The sequence below is a fragment of the Macrobrachium nipponense genome, chromosome 22, assembly GCF_015104395.2.
Source record: "Macrobrachium nipponense isolate FS-2020 chromosome 22, ASM1510439v2, whole genome shotgun sequence".
NCBI lineage: Eukaryota > Metazoa > Arthropoda > Malacostraca > Decapoda > Palaemonidae > Macrobrachium > Macrobrachium nipponense.
In genome coordinates this window covers 15,625,473-15,645,472 of record NC_087213.1, presented here as the reverse complement: position 1 = coordinate 15,645,472, position 20,000 = coordinate 15,625,473, and the positions used below count along the sequence as shown (strand labels likewise).

The 20,000-nt window shown below is 35.7% G+C and overlaps 1 protein-coding gene across 11 annotated transcripts in view; it reads right to left on the bottom strand.

Annotated features, from left to right (window-relative positions):
• The window catches only part of LOC135198509 (solute carrier family 49 member 4-like), a 34,512-nt gene extending 17,223 nt beyond the window's left edge, over nucleotides 1-17,289 (bottom strand). For 10 of the 11 annotated variants that reach the window (XR_010310814.1, XM_064226143.1, XM_064226142.1 and 7 more), the window contains exons 1-8: nucleotides 17,194-17,271; nucleotides 14,844-14,923; nucleotides 13,416-13,570; nucleotides 9,378-9,631; nucleotides 9,051-9,163; nucleotides 7,310-7,435; nucleotides 3,932-4,061; nucleotides 740-848 (exon numbers count right to left, since the gene is read on the bottom strand). Coding sequence is in view for 10 of the 11 variants with exons in the window: in XM_064226143.1 (XP_064082213.1) it covers nucleotides 740-848; nucleotides 3,932-4,061; nucleotides 7,310-7,435; nucleotides 9,051-9,163; nucleotides 9,378-9,631; nucleotides 13,416-13,570; nucleotides 14,844-14,856 (900 nt within the window). In the remaining variant the exon portion in view is untranslated. Of the gene's footprint in view, nucleotides 1-739; nucleotides 849-3,931; nucleotides 4,062-7,309; nucleotides 7,436-9,050; nucleotides 9,164-9,377; nucleotides 9,632-13,415; nucleotides 13,571-14,843; nucleotides 14,924-17,193 lie in introns of all 11 variants that reach the window. The other variant, XM_064226144.1, reaches the window with a different exon arrangement.
• Nucleotides 17,290-20,000: the final 2,711 nt, after the last annotated feature.

The following is a 20,000-nucleotide window of genomic DNA, read 5'->3' as shown; positions in this document are numbered from 1 at the left end:
ATGAAAGAGGTTTAGATGGGCGCTTATAGAAACTCGACTGACTTGGAATGCGTAGATGGTGCTGTTTTAATCAGCAAAACAATGCAAGATGGACAAAAGCTCGTTTGATAAAATGCGTAATATATCTAGAGAGATGGGACTCGTGATAAATCTAAGAAAAGCAGAAAACCTGAAAAAAGATTGCGAACGAAGGAACGAAATAACAATAAATTAGGATAGGATTTATCAGGCAGATTCTTTCACACATTTAGGAACAATGTTATCCAGTACAGGTTCTCTTGATTTAGAATTAAGAGAAAGACTTGGGTACACAAATGAAAAAATGGACAGGCTGAATAAGATTTTGAAATTATATACAAACAAATTTGATACAAGAATAATTGTACAACAGTGAAACTATATAGGTTTTGGTCGATTTAAGCTTTAAGGGAACTATCAGCGTATTTGAGTGATTAAGACACTCAGAGACTATGAAGCCCTCAAAAAGACTGAAACCTTTCCACTAACTTTATTCTTGACTTTTTCCTGTCCTTTCAATTCCGTATGCAGGTCCCGACGAAAGGCATAACAACTGCGAAACACTTTTGACATCATTTCAACGCTTTTTACCCCTCTGAACCATTTAACTATGAAGTTAAAACACTACAAAGCTAATGGATTTCCATTTTCTCCGCAGGGGAGCTTTTCACTTCACAGGTGCATCATGCAAAAACATTACTGGAGAAATTTTTACTATTACCTGGTCGATTCCTATGTCTTTCAGAGAGTAATTCAGAACTGTATGCCACGCACTTGGGACAGCGACACAGAATACCATGGATATGACTGTCAGTTGGTAGTCGGTATTCCTGTAAGGAGAAAAAAAATGAACTCATTAGTACATCAGAGAACAGAGGGGATTAGATATCAAATCAATGCAATTGAATGATATACTATTACTAATTTAATCTAAAGGGAGTTTTATGAGTTACAAAAATGAAACTACTCTTTGTTACTTGTGGTACTTCAGCGATAAGGACTTCGGTTATATAATAGTTACATTGTTCTTTTTCATAACCATTGTTACAATTCTTATTTTTTTTTATCTATAACCCGTAACTTGACCTTTGGCATTGAATATGACTGTCTATTCTGTTGTTTTACAAACGATAACTTAATCTTCCTTGCATTCAGTAATAACGCTTGTTCTGTGCTTACAACCGGTATTTGGGCCTTCAGTGTTTTCAGTAATAGTGTCTGTTCTATGAGCTTACTATGGTTAACTCAACCTCAAGTACATTCACTTATCCTGCCTGTACTGCAGGCGCGGTTTCTGATGACCTCTGTATAACTTACCAACCTTTATTGCAGTTTGAAATTGTTCACATGGTCATTAACCATTTGTGTGTGTGTGTGTGTTGTGTGTGTGTGTGTGTGTGTGTGTGTGTGTGTGTGAATCAATTTATCGCTTCATGCCGTTATTATTTACGCAAGAAATATATTAAATTAATTATGCTGGGGATGACTTTTTTTTCAGTTTTGAGAACAATAGATATCTTGAATCTTAAGATTTTAAGAATTCCACCTCAAGATTTCTTAAAGATGTAAAATTATTTTCCTATATTTTAATATAGTGCAAACAATTTACCTTTTAAATTATACGTAAGAAAAAAAATTAGTCTAAAACCAAAGGAAGGAAATTCTCGAAGTCATAAGAAAGTTTTAAATTCTCGAAGTCATAAGAAAGTTTTAAAGTCTGCAAAAGATCGTTTAAGAACTCATAAGAGTATATTCTATTTTCCTGGCAAAATGAAGTTATATCATACAGAAATCACTGACTCCTAACATACTGTTATGACACATTAAAAGGGAGCAACTCGAGTTCCAGGTAGAGATTAATGTTGTTTTTTAATCAAAGATCATGAATATTACCTGACTGATTCCCTCGCTGGATTCACAAACGATTCCCCAAAACGCACCTGGTGAGAATCATGGGGTCTTCGAGATCTCTGCTTATGCACCCTCCACAAATACAAAGACTCAAACAAGATACGGTTTCCAAGTCCTTTGTGATGCAAATTACTCTGATTATGCCGCGATAGCGTAATATACAGTAAGTTTCATTTAAATCTGATATTGAAATTTATTTAATTCTATGAAGGTTGGGAAGACAGGACTGATACAAGAGATACTGACGAAGACGGCAGATAATCTATGGAAGAAAAACAAGGGGCCAAGAAGGTCCTCTCTCGATAATGGCCTTGAGTACACGCAGGCAAACTCATAAGCAGTGAAAGCCTGGTTATTTATAGAAAGAATAAAGAGGTTTTAATGACATGTGACTTCGTAGCAACTAATTAGAAGCAAAAAAACTATTCCAATACAGAAAGGTAAAAAAATTCGAATTATGATATCCCTAGCAAATACTATCTTCCATATCAGGTATTTGCATAAGTTATTCTTAGTTTTCAACGGCAAAAATAATGAGAATTGTCTGAAAACGCTTTGTATGGAAGATAAAAAGTAATAGTTAAATTTTATGAAGCAGATTATCTGGGAATTTTCGGTGAGGGAAATTCGCATAATATAGAGGGGTAAATATTAAAGTCATAAAGAGAGTGATTTTGAAAAGCAAAACGTCACTGCTATTCTACCCTTTCCTCTTTGCATCAGATCTCAACCATTTCCTTTATTTTGTTCATCGGGGTATGAATGTATTTACAATGAGCGTTCGGTGGATGACGTGTGCTTTTCAAGCGGCGGCACCTCAAAAAAAAAAAAAAAAAAAAAAAAAAAAAAAAAAAAAAAAAAACACACACACACACAAAGTAGTAATGCATATGAAAACAAAATATGCATAACTGTAAGCAGCTAAACAGCAAACGAATATCGTATACATCTTATAAGTTAGGTAAATTCTAAAATCAAACATCTAAGAAAACCAGTTTGTTACCGCCAGCCACAACAGAATTCATCGATAAACCAAAGATTTGTTATTGAAACTCGTACTAGGATCCCTCAGAAACTTGGGTTTAATTGGTACTGAACCCATCAGAAACATTTATGCTTAAAAACAAAATAGTTGAGGTGATAAGAGGACTAAAAAAGAATTTAGGAAAAAATAAAAAGGAATTTAGACGTCTGGAACCGTAGGTCTCTCGAGCAAACTGGCACCTTCTTTCTGAACGGTTATCATAAATTTGACTTTAGTCAATCAATCAGTCACTTGTTTTGGCACCCTAGGGGATGCAGGAAGGACCAGGACGAACAACTGAGGAACTGCATAGGCCGAGTAAGCTTAGAGAGATATGTCTATGAAAAATTGTGCGTGTATATATTATATTAATTAATATATATATTATAATAATATATATTATTATATAGTATATCATATGTAAATGTAAAAACGTTAATATTATATATTATATAAATATATATTATATTTCTATGTATTATACATACAATACAATATAATATATATTTGATATATATATATAAAGTATATATTATAATAAATATTAATTATATATACATTAATAATCGATATATATATATATAATATAATAATATATATATATATATATATATATTACAATATGTACATACTATACATTATACACACAGCATTAATACACCCAACACACACACATGCACAACATTCACATGTATATACATACATACATACATTAATAATATAATATATATATAGTATATATATATAATATATATATAATTATATAGAATATAACATATAATTATACATTCAAGACAGAGAGAGAGAGAGAGAGGAGAAGAGAGAGAGAGAATAGAGAGAAGAGAGATGACAGAGAGGAGAAAGGAAAGGAATGTAGAGATTGCCCGAGAGATCTGGAATACGTAACATTAATTTGACTGGCTCCAACGTTAATAAACAATGACTCCTGTAACAGGCAGAACTGAGAAAGGTGGTTACCTGATAAGTCTAGCAGCACTGCCCTTGAGATCGACTCTCTCTTTAGTAGATGTGACGGAAGGAGGAGTTGGAGGCTTCGCTGGGAAGTATACAAAGACTAAGACTAAAACTCCTACAGAAACTCCTACATCTGTGAAAGGAGAAAAATAGAAAACTCATTATGTATGTGGATCTGATGCTCGTTACGAAATTGTAGGTACAAAATTATTTTTTATATTGCCTTGACCTTTTTGGCTTTCATTGAATGTGTCGATAAACATACACTCACCATTGACATTCACTTCATCAGAGTATTTTGTGAAAATAAAGAAAATAAGGAACATTTTCACATAAGAAACTCATTTGGATCTATCACATTGTCTTTTAACCGGCTCTTTGCAACAGCAGTAGTAATTCCACAGAGCCTCTGAGGCGTTCAAGTGTTCTCTCAACATTCATTTTCCTGTTACCAAAGCTTAATAATACTCTAGGCTAAACAGGTAGTTGGGCAGTTAGGATCCTGTGGGTTTTATAGAAGGATATCTAGCAGATTTAACTCTAAGTTCCGGACATAAACATTTTCATAAATAGTATTAAACTGATTTTATTATACTTCCTTAATTTCCAATATCTATTTCCATCTTCAACGATGAAACTTTGAAAGAAAACACAAAATATTTTGCCTTATTGTTTCAACTTTTTCAGCCTATAATTCTTGGTTATTATTGGGGGTAGTTTGTTCCAACCTCTAATTCTTGGTTATTATTATTAGGGCTATACTTTAATATAAAAACCAATACAGTAAACAAATTGAAGAAAAAATCTAAACAAACGAAAGTAAGGAACACTGATGATGCAACACTTGTGGGCGTAGTAAAGTCTCCACTTATGAGAAATGAATCTACCCTTAGTCTCAATCGTGACATGGAGGGCATCAGTGAATGGTGTAGTTGATGGGGAATGAGGCTAAACTCCAGTAAAACGACAACACTATTGATTAGCAGATCTTATACAGATTTTCCACCCCATCCTCCTCTTCAGGTGGATAGGACTCTTCTGAATAAGTATGAAGCTTTAACTATTCTTGGTGTAACCTTTGGCTCACATCTTACTTTTGAGAAATATCTAATAAAAGTGTCCTCAAATTCTGCACAAAAGTTAGGCATTGTTCACAAGGCCTTATATATTTGCAGTGATAAAATCAGTGCAACCTGTTTTCGGTCATTTTTCCTTGTTACTAGAAAACTCTTCTCTAGTGTGGATGTCTGCTTCTACCTGGGATGTATCTCTTTTAGATAGAGTGGCTCGTGGTGGTAGGTTTCTGTTTCCTAATTCCAGCAGTTATGAGTTGGACCATTGACGGATGGTCGCTTGTTTGCTAATTTTTCATAAGTTATGTATTTCAACAAAAATCTTTCCTATTTACATTGGTCCTTGATCCTGTTTCCATGTCGAGAGCAACGAGATTTGCTGAACAGCAGCACTAATATGCAATAAATGTGGCTCGCAGTAGAACTTCTCAGTTCCAGAGGTCCTTTAGTCCTCTGGAACTGTCTCCCTGAGGATGTTGGGCTACTGGAACTTAAAGGAGTTCAGGCTACCATAAAATAACACTCCTTTTATTTCAATAATTTTCTTACATTTTTATCGCTATTTATTAATTTGTTAATTTTTTTTCTTTTCTAATAGCTCGTCTCTTCTTTCTGTATTTCCCATAACCTTCTGTTACTTCTTTCAAATGAACAACTAATTCTTTGGAAGCTTGAATTTATAGTCAATAGCCATCTGTGGGCTTGTTGCATATGAATAGGGTTCATGTTTTAAATAATAATAATAATAATAATAATAATATGTTTTGTTAAAGATGATGGCAGCATCAGTGGAATTGATTTTATATATGGTCTTTTCAATTCTGAACGGCGAGAGCGAGTGTCCAGAGAGATACAAACGCACTGCAATCAGCGCCTTCATCAAGAGAGCTCTCTCACACTGCTCTTCGTGGAAGGACACGCACACTGAATTTAGAACGTGTTGCCCAAGTTCTAATTAACAACGGGTATTCCAACCGGGACATCGAAAAAAAAAAGCCATTCGCAGAAACATCGATAAGTGGTACCAGCAGGAGCCTCGCCCCGTCGCCCTTGAAGACGTCACTCTCTTTTACAAGGGAGCATTTCACAAGAAATACAAAGAGGATGAACGAGCCCTTCGTAACATCATCGAAAGGAATGTCTCCCCCACGGACCCTGCGAAAAAAGTAAAATTGATCATTTACTATAAAAGCAAGAAGACCAGTGGCCTGATTATGAAAAACAACCCAGCCCCTGTGATGCAGGACCCTCTCAAGAAAACTAACGTTGTCTACCAATACAAATGCCCTGTCCGGGAATGCCCCGGCGCCTACATTGGTATGACAACGATGCGATTTTCCAAGAGGATATCCTGCCACGCTCAGGAAGGCGCCATCCATAATCATGCAAAAAACGTCCACAATACCAGGATAACTCGGAAGGACATTATTCCTAATATTGGTATTATCGATAAGGCAGCAGACCACCGTCGCCTCCGCCTCTTAGAGGCCCTACACATCGGGAAGGAGAGACCCAGCCTTAACACCACTCAAGAGACTTCACTCCTCCCGACGGTGGCACGTAGGGCGCTGCCCGCCGGCACCATAGAGCCGATCGAACGGACCAATCAGGTGCCCCTGCCCAATACTATGCTCCCAGTCTCCAGCGTCCGCACGCGAAGAGCAGTGCGAGCTTCCACCTCTGCAAGACGGCTTGACTCAGGGATTTAATCCTCTGTTCAGCCAATGAAAACGCAGCGCCCATCAGACAGAGCACCTGGGACACAATAAATACCGCCGAACGACCCCATTCCCTTATTACGGGCTGCTCTGTGAGCAAGAGCCCGTGCTGGCACAAGGCCAGCTTAATCTTAAACAACAAACAACCCATTCCAATCAGTTCACGCTCACCTTTCCTTGAAAATGAACCGATGATACGGTTGGAAACGTTGGAATTCCATTACTAAGATTTGTTAATCACTTTTGTTATCATAACAATAAATTAGTATTCTTAGAAAACATTTCTTTAACCAAGATATGAACATCGGCCAGCTATTAGCAAATATCAGCCCTGATGAGAAGAGAATAATAAGAAGAATTGAAAAGACCATATATAAAATCAATTCCACTGATGCTGCCATCATCTTTAACAAAACATGTTTAAGAGATGGTCTCCTACCTTCATATAATAATAATAATAATAATATAATAATAATAATAATAATAGTAATAATAATAATAATATTGGCCTTGTAAAAGAAAAATATACACAAACCCTTAACATTATGTCTAATTAATTAATCAAAAACGCTAAATCAACAAGAACTTACAGATTTCCAGAAGCCTAGCAATATCTGATCTTATCTCTTCCTTGGTAGCAGGATTAGGTGATCTAACAACGAGAGGCTGCAGATAACTGCCGGCACCTCCCATTAAGGTTATGAGCTGTCCACAGCCTAAGAAAAAAGACATTCAAAGAAAAATCATTCTCGGACATTTAAGGTAGTACCTGATTTCGTTATCATTTGCTCCTCAGAAGCTTTTGCACTTAATACAAATTACCATTTGATCACATGCTGAAGAAGTACTTCATGAGAAGCGTAAAAGTTCTTAAGGACCAACAGATTATATGTTTGTATATAAAACTTTGTATTCTTCTAATCCAGACTTCTGATGTATATTACTGCCTTCTTTCAAGTCAAATAACTGTTATAAAACAGCTGAAGAAGACTAAATATGGGAATTCTCTGATTGTCTCAAACAATGGTTATAACAATAATTAAGATACAGTTGAACCATACCAGTGTATCTCATTTTGCCTTTAAATGAGAAGTAAAACTGGAACAAAATAAAGTAACAAAATGGATAGCTAAGTTTTATGTTTGAAGACTGAAGGAAGAGGCAATGCAGTTTAAACCAAGGGCAGGAAACAATATCATGAAAGCCTGAAAGCATAAATATTGAAGCATGGGGCTGGAGACAGAACACAATTTAGAAGAGGGCTGAAGGCAATGCAGTTCAGACTGAGGGACAGAGCAATGCAGTTCAGGCTGAGGCACAGAGCAATGCAGTTCAGGCTGAGGCACAGAGCAATGCAGTTCAGGCTGAGGCACAGAGTAATGCAGTTCAGGCTGAGGCACAGAGCAATGCAGTTCAGGCTGAGGCACAGAGCAATGCAGTTCAGGCTGAGGCACAGAGCAATGCAGTTCAGGCTGAGGCACAGAGCAATGCAGTTCAGGCTGAGGCACAGAGCAATGCAGTTCAGGCTGAGGCACAGAGTAATGCAGTTAGGGCTGAGGCATAGAGCAATGCAGATTAAGGGCTGAGGGTAAAACATGGAGATGCATACAGATCAAGATAGAAATGAATGTACCGAAGGCTAAGGGAAAAGCGCAGTAAGTACATCATAGGGCTGAACAAACAGCAGGCAATGCAGCATAGGCTAAGAGGTGTGCACACTGCAGCACAAGGCTGATGGCAGAGCACATTGCAGCAAAGGCCTGAAAGCAGAAAGCAATATGGTGAAAGGCTGAACGCAGAATGCAATGAAGTGTAGAGCTGAATGCAGAAAGCAGTAAAGCATAGGTTTGGGGCGCAACACCATGGACTATATTGAAATAGGAAGAAAGTAGCAAAACACAGGGCTAAAGGCAAAGAGCAGTTCAGCATAAGACTCCAGGCAATAAGCTGAGAAGTACAGGGTTGCTGACAGAACACAATGCAGTGCAGAGCTAAAGATGCGTACCATCAGTCTTCAGTATTGTCTAAAGTACAATAAGTTTTCTCTGCTATTTATTTTACACTATCTAGTGTTCTTAGCTGAGAGCATTAGCATTATAATGATAATTGTTATTACATGTTAGTGCCATGTCTTGTCTGTTTTTTTTTTTTTATAAAGAACTCTCTTTTAGCTATTGTTCTTTGTAAATGACCAGCCTCGCCCTGTTTTTGTCCCTTCCATTTAATATACTTTATACTTCCTAACATAGTAGTTAATAATGTTGCATGATCAATAAAAACACTAATGAGAATAACCATGATATAACGCACGATTCAAATTTTTTGACTTACCTGTAGCTGTCGTTCTCTCGCTTGGAGGAAACCACATAGCAGCTATCATGGCAGATGACTGCAGGACAAGGGGGCCCACTGCTCCATTCAAGATGGCTCCTATGTGACACATCCTATGAACATTTGAAGTCATTAAAACCAGGCCTCATGCAAAAGAGCCCTCGCACCAATTTCACAATTTTCTCTCCTTTATCACAGTGTGTGTTTGCGTTCATTAGGACTTCCAAAACCTGAAAAAAAGCTTCAAAATACACCGAATTTCAAAGTATGTGAAGTTTATGATTTCACTGTTAACAATTTCAAGAAGTTGACTACATGAAAACTTACACTAGGAACAAAACATCCGAACCAATTAAGAGAGATCCAGCCCTCAGGATGGTTCCAACAGTGACTGAGGATACTATGATGAGAACTGCAACACGGATCCCTTTTTTATCCATAATCCAAGCACAAGGATATGAAAATAGTAGGTACGTAATGGTGCCCCAGTTGGCGATCATGGCCACTGTACCGGAGCCGAATCCATCGAAAACAAAGTCCACACTCTCACTTAAAGAACCCCACAAGTTCCACTGCAGATTCTAAGTGGGAAAGAGGGAGAAAAAAATATTAAACACAGTACATAAAATCTTGTCCATAAATAGCGGATATTCATTTCGGAAGAGATGAGTACGTCAAAGAAATATCTGGCCAACAATGTAATTCCTCCATTAACATCCAAGAATAAAAGATGTTCTGTAAAATGACAATGTTATTTATCCAGTCATTTATAATTACCACCCATTTTCATATATATATATATATATATATATATATATATATATATATATATATATATATATATATATATATATATATATATATATATATGTGTGTGTGTGTGTGTGTGTGTGTGTATGTATATATAAATATATAATATATATAATATATATCTTGTGGTAGTGTGTGTTGGTGTTGTTGATATATAAATATATATAACTAACTTATGTTATAACATATATTTTCATATATGTACCGAAGGGGAATTTTTTAGTTGTGATAATAATTCGTCCCCCCATGGGATCGAACCACCGTCCAAGTGGACGGGAACGAAATCAGGACAGACAGTGACGCTATCCAATCAGCCAACAGAGACGCTATAAGTTTATATCGATTCTGACCTTACAAATCACCCTCGAACTCGGTGCTTTCGTAATTAGAATCGATATGAAACCCCGTCTACCATGTTAGCCAATTCGAGCGTTTGACCCACGTAGCCTTTTGTTATGAATAATTATCACATCGAACCGTGATTCATTTATATATCATTCGAGCTACAAATGTCCTTTAATATCTAAATTCGCTCTACCTCGGAATTGATATATTTTCATATATGTACCGAAGGGGAATTTTTTAGTTGATAATAATTTCGTCCCCCCATGGGATCAATTCCGAGGTAGAGCGAATTTAGATAAAAAAGGAAATTTATAGCTCGAATGATATATATACACACACACGCACTCACACACACACACACACACACACACACATATATATTATATTATATATATATATATATATATATATATACATATATGTATATATTATATATATATGTATATATATATATATATATATATATATATATATATATATATATATAATTTAATTTGTTTGTCTCTCGGAATTTTCATTTCTCACTCGTCCTGGTGCTTTTGCATGTAACGAAGACCAATACTCCTAACAGATATAAGAACGTGTAATCAACATTGTAACCATGTACAACGTGAAATATGTTATGCCACCACAATTCCCCCATGCCCCAACATTTCATAAATATAATCCATCCATCCTGTGATAGCAAGGCATTTATGGAAGATTACAGAAACGACAATAGTAGATTCACATCAACCGTGCATCTGATGTCTAGTCCCTTACGACGCTCCTGATTGACTGTTGATAAGCCAACCACAGAGCTGGAAACTCTCAAGTCTCTCTCGAGAGTTCACATAGGCAGGATGTATGTTCCACTTCTCTTTAGAGATGCGTCATTCAAAAGTATCCCTGAAGAGAGGTGGAACATACATCCTGTCTATGTGAACTCCCGAGAGAGACTGAGAGTTTCCAGCCTTGTGACTGGCTTATCAACAGCCAATCAGGAGCGTCGTAAAGAATTAAAGAACTGATTTTAGGGAAATCATCAATTGCACCGGGGGTTTTTTTTTTTTTTTTTGGTTGATGTGAATCTACTATAGATCCTAGCGGCAGTGTTAACATGTGAGGTAGCTATTACAGTTTGCGTTCGACGTCAGTCATCAGCTATGCATCCCATACAGATGGGGAGACGAGATGTCTCGAAGCAGTTAAACACTGGGCTCAAGTCGTGTTTAATATGGATAGCGCCGTGTTATCCACATTGTATTACCTACACTGAAGAGGAACAGAGAACTCTCAACTATTTGTGTGTAGTATGATGTTCCAATTAGTCGCCTTCAGTGCGGATAATACCAAATTAACTTCGGTATTAACCCTGTATTTATCCACCTTTGAAAAAGTCCAGGGTAAACTCATGCTAAGTACAGTATCGTTTATTATTATTATTATAATTTGTCGATCACACAATATAGAAATGGGTGTATATGATACGTTGGTCACAAAGGGGCTAATACTGAACACAGCGTCCCGTGGAGCTTCCGCCCTATATAGTACTATAAGTAGTTTCACATCAGTCGTGCATCTGATGTCTAGGCCATTTCCTTATGACGCTCCTGATTGGATGTTGATAAGCCAATCACAGGGCTGGCAACTCTGTGTCGCTCGAGAGTTCACAGAGGCAGGATGTATGTTCCGACTCTCTTTCAAAAATTATAACTTTCATTACACCTCAGTTTTACCTGCAGAGAAGGAGTTTTCGAATTTCATCACTAAACGCCTTCAAGCCAATAATTTAAGGATTATAATGATATAAGAATTATGTACTTCAGTAAACTTAATACTAAAATATTTATAGTGAAATAAACATGAAATTCTTAATATAGACTATATGTTTTCATTCCTTACATGAACTCCTAGTGCATTCATCTTTAATCATCTTCTGTTTCATACAATTTCGTACCTTAAATGTAATGGAAGACAATCCTACCAAAAAACTTATATGTAGGGCTATCAATATGAAAATAACAAGTAAAAGATTAAGAATATTAATCTCTCTCTCTCTCTATCTCTCTCTCTCTCTTATCTTCGTGTGATCAGGTGTTGCTCACGTGATTACTCGATGACGTCATCATCATAATCACCACGCCTCGATAGAAGTCTTATGGGGGAAATAGAATATTAAGACTTCATTATCGTCACTGAAATTATCACCATCACCCTTTCATATCCTATAGTGGAAATCTCTATATGAAAAAAAAAAAAAATCGTTACTTAGATATAGATACCTTAAGGAGGACATTCATTCATCCCATTGATTTTTCTTTCCTACAATCAGTCCTCCTATATCCCTCTCATTATTCTTTTTATTATATATTATACATTAAGATTTTCTTCATAATTCTTATATTATCATTATAATCCTTTTGGCTTGAAGATGTTTAATGATGAAATTCGGAAACACTCCTTTTCTGCGGGTAAAACTGGGGTGTAATGAAAGTAAAAAATTTTGAAAGAGGTTGGAACTTACATCCTGCCTCTGTGAACCCTCGAGCGAGACTGAGAGTTTCCAGTTCTGTGATTGGCTTATCAGCAGCCAATCAGAAGCGTCGTAAGGAAATGGCCTAGACATCAGATGCACGAATGATATGAATCTACTATAGAACCTCGGATTAGGTTACGCGTCACAGTGGATACATAACGGGTTAATACCAAATTAACTTCCTTTTTATTGTCTTTCTAGAGGAGAAACGAAATATCTGGAAACTATTAGTAGATCTTACTCAAATCGTCTTCAAAGCGTATAATACCTATTTCAATGCTACTGATATTCTGTTACCAATTATATCTAGAAATGAATTGTGTATGATGCGTAAATCCTCAACCCAACGATTTTTAATACCAGTCTGTGAAAGTTGATTGTTGCTTATAGCATTCAGCAAATTCATAAAAAAGATTTGGAAATGTCTATGAAACCTGCAATAGATAAAATATCAACCAAAAGCCTTCATTGTAGTAAAAACTGATGCTCGTACTTCGAAGAAAACGAACAGGGGGTTAAGTTTATACCTGAAAAAAGATCAGATAGGAATCACTTTCGTACCTGCTAAGGGCTGACAAGTCACATTCGTACCTGAGAAAACACTAACCGGCATTACATTTCGTACCTGGAGGAAGGCTGATATGGGTCATATTGGTCCCATGAAGGGGTATAAAAGGGAGTCACGCTTCTACCTGGAAGAAGGCTAAAAAGGAGAAGACTCCCAGGATCCAAAACCGTCGTTTGTAGGTCTTGAAGCTTTGGGGAGTTGCTTCCTCTGGCTGGCGTTTGGATTTTGTCTCCATAACTTGCATTTCTCCAGCACCAGGTTCACTTATTGCCGTTGTTCCTTAGTCATAAGTAAACGAATAAACATATAAATATCTATAAAAAGAATAAGAACAAAACAAGATTTTGCAGACAAATAATAAAGAGAAGATGGGAAAAGGAATATGAACGAAGACAAAATAAAAACAGACTTCTTGAATATAATTGCTTTTGCCGAAATCTGTATAAGGTCTATGCATGTACAAACACACTTTCACATATTCATACATATAGATTTTACATATTCAATCACACAAGCATTATATATACATATATGCGTGTGTATACATAGAGACATCAACAGATTGTCTGAACTAGTCAGTCAGTTTTCTCAAATTACTGATATATTTTCTCTGAAATTTTCAGTTGGCTGACTTTCTTGAAATATTAACAATAATTTAAATATTTTATGCGATCTTTTCAGCCAGCTCTCTTGAGATTTGTTTTCTGAGGGTTTCAGTCAGTCAACCAAGATATCAGTATTCTGTCTCAGAATCAGTTATTTGAACCTTATACTCTGTTTTTTTTTTCCATCTGTCCATCCGCCTGTGGTGTTTGCGCATGGTAACACTGCTTCCCGAGATTTGAATAATATCCTACTTCGAATATTAACGGTGTAATTCGCATACAGTAAATTATTAAAACACTTTTCCGATGCAAATGTACACCCAGATATCCTTTTATTTATCTAAAACTTACACAAAGCGTAACTATTTAAAGCCCGGGACGCAGTGTTACCATGCGAAAACACCACAGGCGGATGGACAGATGGGAAAAAACAGAGTATAGTTTTCAGTCTGCTATCCTGAGTTATCGAAATCCGGTTTGAGGGTTCCAGTCAGTTTTCTTGAGGTATATGCAGTCTTCAGGCTGCCTTTTAGTCATCATCATCATACATACAATATCTATATTTTGCCTGTCATTTTTAGTTATCATCATCATCATCATACATACAATATCCATATTTTCCCTGAAGTTTTCAGTCATCATCAAACATACAATATCCAAATTTTGCACGTCATGTTTAGTCATCATCATAATCATATATTCAATATCCAAATTTTGCCCGCAATTTTTAGTCATTATCGTCATCACAAATACAATATCCAAATTTTGCCCGTCATTTTTAGTCATTATCATCATCATATATCAATATCCAAATTTTGCCCGTCATGTTTAGTCATCATCATCATCATCATACATACAATATCCAAATTTTGCCCTTCATTTTTAGTCATTATCATCATCATGCATACAATATCCATATTTTGCCTGTCAGTTTTCACTCTTCTTACCTGAGAGATCCATAATTTGTCAGGAGTTCTAAGGGAAGAATAGACCGAGCAGGCAGCCTCCAGTAACAGCACCAACACTGCTATATAAATAGTAGAGTTAGGTTCCATAGATTTGTAAAAAAATACTACCAACATGCATTATATATATATATATATATATATATATATATATATCTATATATATATATATATATAATATGTATATATATATATATATATATATATATTAATATTATATATATATATATATATATATATATATATAGTTATATATATAATATGTATATATATATATATATATATGTAAATAATATATCATAGTATATACATACATGTACTACAATTATTGCTGATTCGAGGTCCGTTCCTACTTGTTCGTCTTATGACAAAGAAATGCGAGGACTCGAAACCTCCCTTAATGCGGCTTACGTTTGTCAAAACAGTATCGTCTAGAGAATTGAAAACCTCGACTTTTTAGGCGTCGGTTGTCGTTATGACAGAAGAGAACACTGCAAGCAACTCATAAATAAGCAGGCATTTATGAAGAATGGACGAGCGGGTCATTTCCGCGTCTGGGAGGTGAATTTCTGTGCTGGGTGCAACTGTGCTATTATTCATATTGATCAAGCATGATTATGGAGTCATCCAAAATGTACTGAATGTACTCCACAAGCTTCAAAGGTAGTCACTAACAGTGATTACCTCAGAAGCTTGTGGAGTACATTACCTCAAAAAAAAAAAAAAAAAAAAAAAAAAGTGGGGGGTGGCTAATAAATAAGCAGACACATGAATATCTAAATAAACAGGTAAATAATCAGATTTATAAATAAATAAGAAAGGGATAAAATTAACGAATGCCAGAAGATATCACTTCACATTTGTGGAAGGAGATAGCTTTCCACAAGGCCAGCACGGCATTAGAATATTCCAAGGCCATAAGAAACATTGGTCAGTTACTTTTGCGTATCAACCGATGGAAATGTTCCAAAAACACGAGAAAATTTCTTTCTGAATATAAACACCGAATGACAAATATAAAAAAAACTGGATAGCATTCTAAAAGACTGATGGCATAAAATAACACACTGGCCCATGGTAGCTAGTATTAAAATGCTATTTTTACGAAACGGGTTTCATTATCATAATTGTTTTTACTTCTTCCCCACTACTAATGCCTTTTTTTCTCCGAATCTACCACGTTGGTCTCCTTTAGTAATGTTGATCTCACGGAATAACAAAATGTGGGGTTTCTCTGGGAAATAGAATTTAATTTACAAATGAAACATAACCATGCATATGGGCATATGGTACTACTTACAAAGGTCCTGTTGCATATATTTGAAATGGATATCTCTTTTATAGAGCCAGATTGTAAATATGTAAATCTGACTGTTCTCTGGTGCATTAAAAGTCGAAGATATTAAGATACAACGAAAACCTGTATAATTAATCAGTGACTGTGCGTTTAGGCGGGACTGATGGAGAGAGAGAGAGAGAGAGAGAGAGAGAGAGAGAGAGAGAGAGAGAGAGAGAGAGGTGTGTGCTGCATCATATTTTATTGCAATTGAAAGCATCTTAGGAGATAATAGTTACTGAGTACTTCCCAGAATGTTTAGAAAGAAAAAGTATTCAGGTATATTGCAGGACTGATGGATGAGAGAGAGAGAGAGAGAGAGAGAGAGAGAGAGAGAGAGAGAGAGAGAGAGAGAGAGAGAGAGGGTGAGTGCTGCATCATATTTTATTGCAATTGAAAGCATCTTAGGAGATAATAGTTAATGAGTACTTCCCAGAATGTTTAGAAAAAAAGGAATTCAGTTAGATTGCTCATTTGATTATAAGTTATTGATGGACGAACCGATACTAAGTTAAAAAATAAAAAGTGTGTACGTAACGAAAAATAGAATGAATTTTTGCATTGAGTTTTATCTTTCTCAACTGCAGCCTCTATTTCCCGCCATCTTTATCAAGGTAGCAATGGAACTTTCAACACAATCTGATAACTTCCAAATCGTAGTTATTGGCAAGACTCTGGAGGTCAAGAAAATTTGACCTTACGGCTCAAATAAGCCTCGAATACTTGAATACAGTAATTTGTGACTTCACCTACTCTAATGGGGAACAGTCCCAGTGTTCGGCTCTATGTCTCCCAATTAAAATGATCAACATACACAGCAGCAAAACAAATAAATAGACTCATAACAACAGTCACGTTGTACAGAATAGTAAAAATAACTCGGTCTTAGGAGAGCCAAGGTTGAATTAATTGCAAAGACAATGTTCCCTTCCTAAAGAATGACTGAGTAACGATTATGAAGACCAATGGAAATAAATTGGACGTGGAAAAACATACCTGCTTTCACCTTCGCCTTATTTCACCGACTGCTGGATCTGAAAGCACAAAAGGAACCCGCTTTGTAAAGCAAGCATTAAATCACTAATGAGCATCTACGTTGGACTTAAAATAAACGACCTTCTTCAGGAACAATCAAATCACGACGAGATAATGAACAGCTTTATCAAAAATGTAATGTTGAGTTGAACGCACAATCTAATAGAGGTCGATAATACATTAATGGGTAATGAGCTGATTGTAATGCTCAGACAGGAGTACCTCGATATTCAAGCATAAAAATAAGCTTAGTTTTTATACACTCATCCATGCAATTAAAAGCACATGTTCACTCTCGCTCTCACACATACACATATACTCGTGATTACACAGACGCACAATAAATACTCATATACGTGTGTATATACATATATATATATATATATATATATATATATATATATATATATATATATATATATACACACACACATATATATATATATATATATATATATATATATATATATATATATATATATATATATATATATATATTTGTATAACTGAATCACGAAAGTTAGGAACGTGATAAATCCATAAATAAAGATATATGCACGAAGAAAAAATAAACGAAGGAGTAACTGCGAGACCTTTCGACGTTTCCACGTCCTTTATTAAAGCAGTTCAAGGAAAGGTCTCGCAGTTACTCCTTCGTTTATTTTTCCTTCGTGGCATATATCTTTATATTTAAATATATATATATATATATATTATTCTATATATAATATATATATATATATATATATATATATATAGACATATATGACTGGATCACCTTAGGTAATATATAGTTTAATAAACTATTTTCATTTATTCTATTTCGCTCAGCATTACTGTTTGCATTTTGGTTTCCATTAGATTTATTACATCTTATCTTCTATAATTAGTCAACTAATAATTGCAATAACTATTATTGGTGATCATCCAGTACATTATATTTTCCATATCTTTCCTTTCTTGTCTCAGTTACAATAGCATTTCAATTCAAAAGATGCTTCAACAATATCTAGATTCTAGGTTCCCTTTAATATACAGAAACACCTTTTTTATTTCACTGTACCTAATTTCGTCTCATTTCAGAGATTTCATAAAAATATATTTCATTTAAGATTCCAAAACAGATGGAGTACAGAAAGACTGGAAATAAGTAAAAAAAAAAATAAGAAAAAGAAATTGGGAGTAAAAGTTCATCAAAAGGATACTAGAAGGGACTCCAAAATTAAAAAATAATTTGTTAATCAATGGTACAATTTAATCAAATAGAAAGAAATACTGACGAATTTTCTAAGTTTATATTACCGCCAATGCACCGTGAATTTAGTGGAACAAAAGTAATATCTCAGTAATCTTAAAATCAAAGCAGAACGATGCCTTCCGCAGTGCTCAGCTTAGTGTTCATAGATTACTTTCACTTGATGCATTCATTAATCACGTGGACAGCCACACTGCTTTTCTATGATACCCAAGGTCCTTTGTTCCTTTCGTAGCCACACTTCTTTACTGGCTTCAGGGGAATTATGAGTCTCCCTATGACCCTTAGTATTTCCACCACTCTCAGTGCTTTCCGTGACCTTGCCCTTCATTAGCGCATCCACAATACCCTTTGGTGTTTGTTGATCAGTTCATCTTTTGTAGTTTTCAGAACGATTCGCTCTTCGGGGGCTAGACTGCTGTCTTATCAGCTATCACAGCGAGCTGTTTATTCAGATTTCTGGGGGACGTTTACTTAAATTAATCTCATTTGGGCGAAGAACAATTAGCATTCAATGGATTGCTGACTTAAATAATGTCCGCACTATATGTAAGGCGTACTTGGGCTTCCACATGTCCGTTAGCTGTGGAAGTTGTTGATAACGGACAGTTATCCGCACATGCACGGACGTATAACGTGAATCTGATATCAAACTGCATTAACCCACAGAGACTTGAGGGCAAATGTGACCAAATTTGATGTTGTAGACCACAAAAATTTTTCAGCAAAGACAACAGTATTCAATATTCTCATAACAAAAACACCATGAAATTTTTAAAAAACCTTGGCATCATATCAACATAAAATTTTAAAACGTAAAAGATAAATAGCGTTTCTCACATAACTTGAGATTTAGCGAAAGGATAAAATGACTTCCAAAGAAGTTCAGACTCGAATTTCGATAATCGCAACTCGCTTTTGACAAACCGTCTCATGAAGCTATTTTACCCAGAGTAAACAAGATCGAGTACTCATTTAGTAATGCATCTCAATATCTGTTAGAATTACTTCACATTGCACAGTTGTTTCTTCCTCTAAGTCTTGCAACAGGTGATCAGGAATATCCTGTTTGTGCAAACAGGGTTGTCAATGCCTCAACTTGTACCAATCCAATAGAAGGAAATTCGTGAAGTTGACCGAGTTACATCCTGACCAGCAACCCTGCAGGGAGAATTTACCAGCCACTGACAGAAATTGTAATCTGGATGTCATAATGTGGAGAGGCCTCTCTGCGAGGGAGGGAGGGAGGGCAGCAAAGCAAAACCTAGAGGTTCTTATTTAGATATGCGTATTTACCCCGCCGTAGGAGGGCATCTGATACCAGCTTAGGAACTTTGTTATTGCTCTGAAGATTAGAGCGTTATAGTTGGCAGACAAAGGCAGGGTCTGTCAAAAATTTGATGGTAGAGAAAAATTCCAATTCAGTGTATAGATATACACACACATACATACATACACACACACACAAACACACATATATATGTATATATGTATATATATATATATATATAAT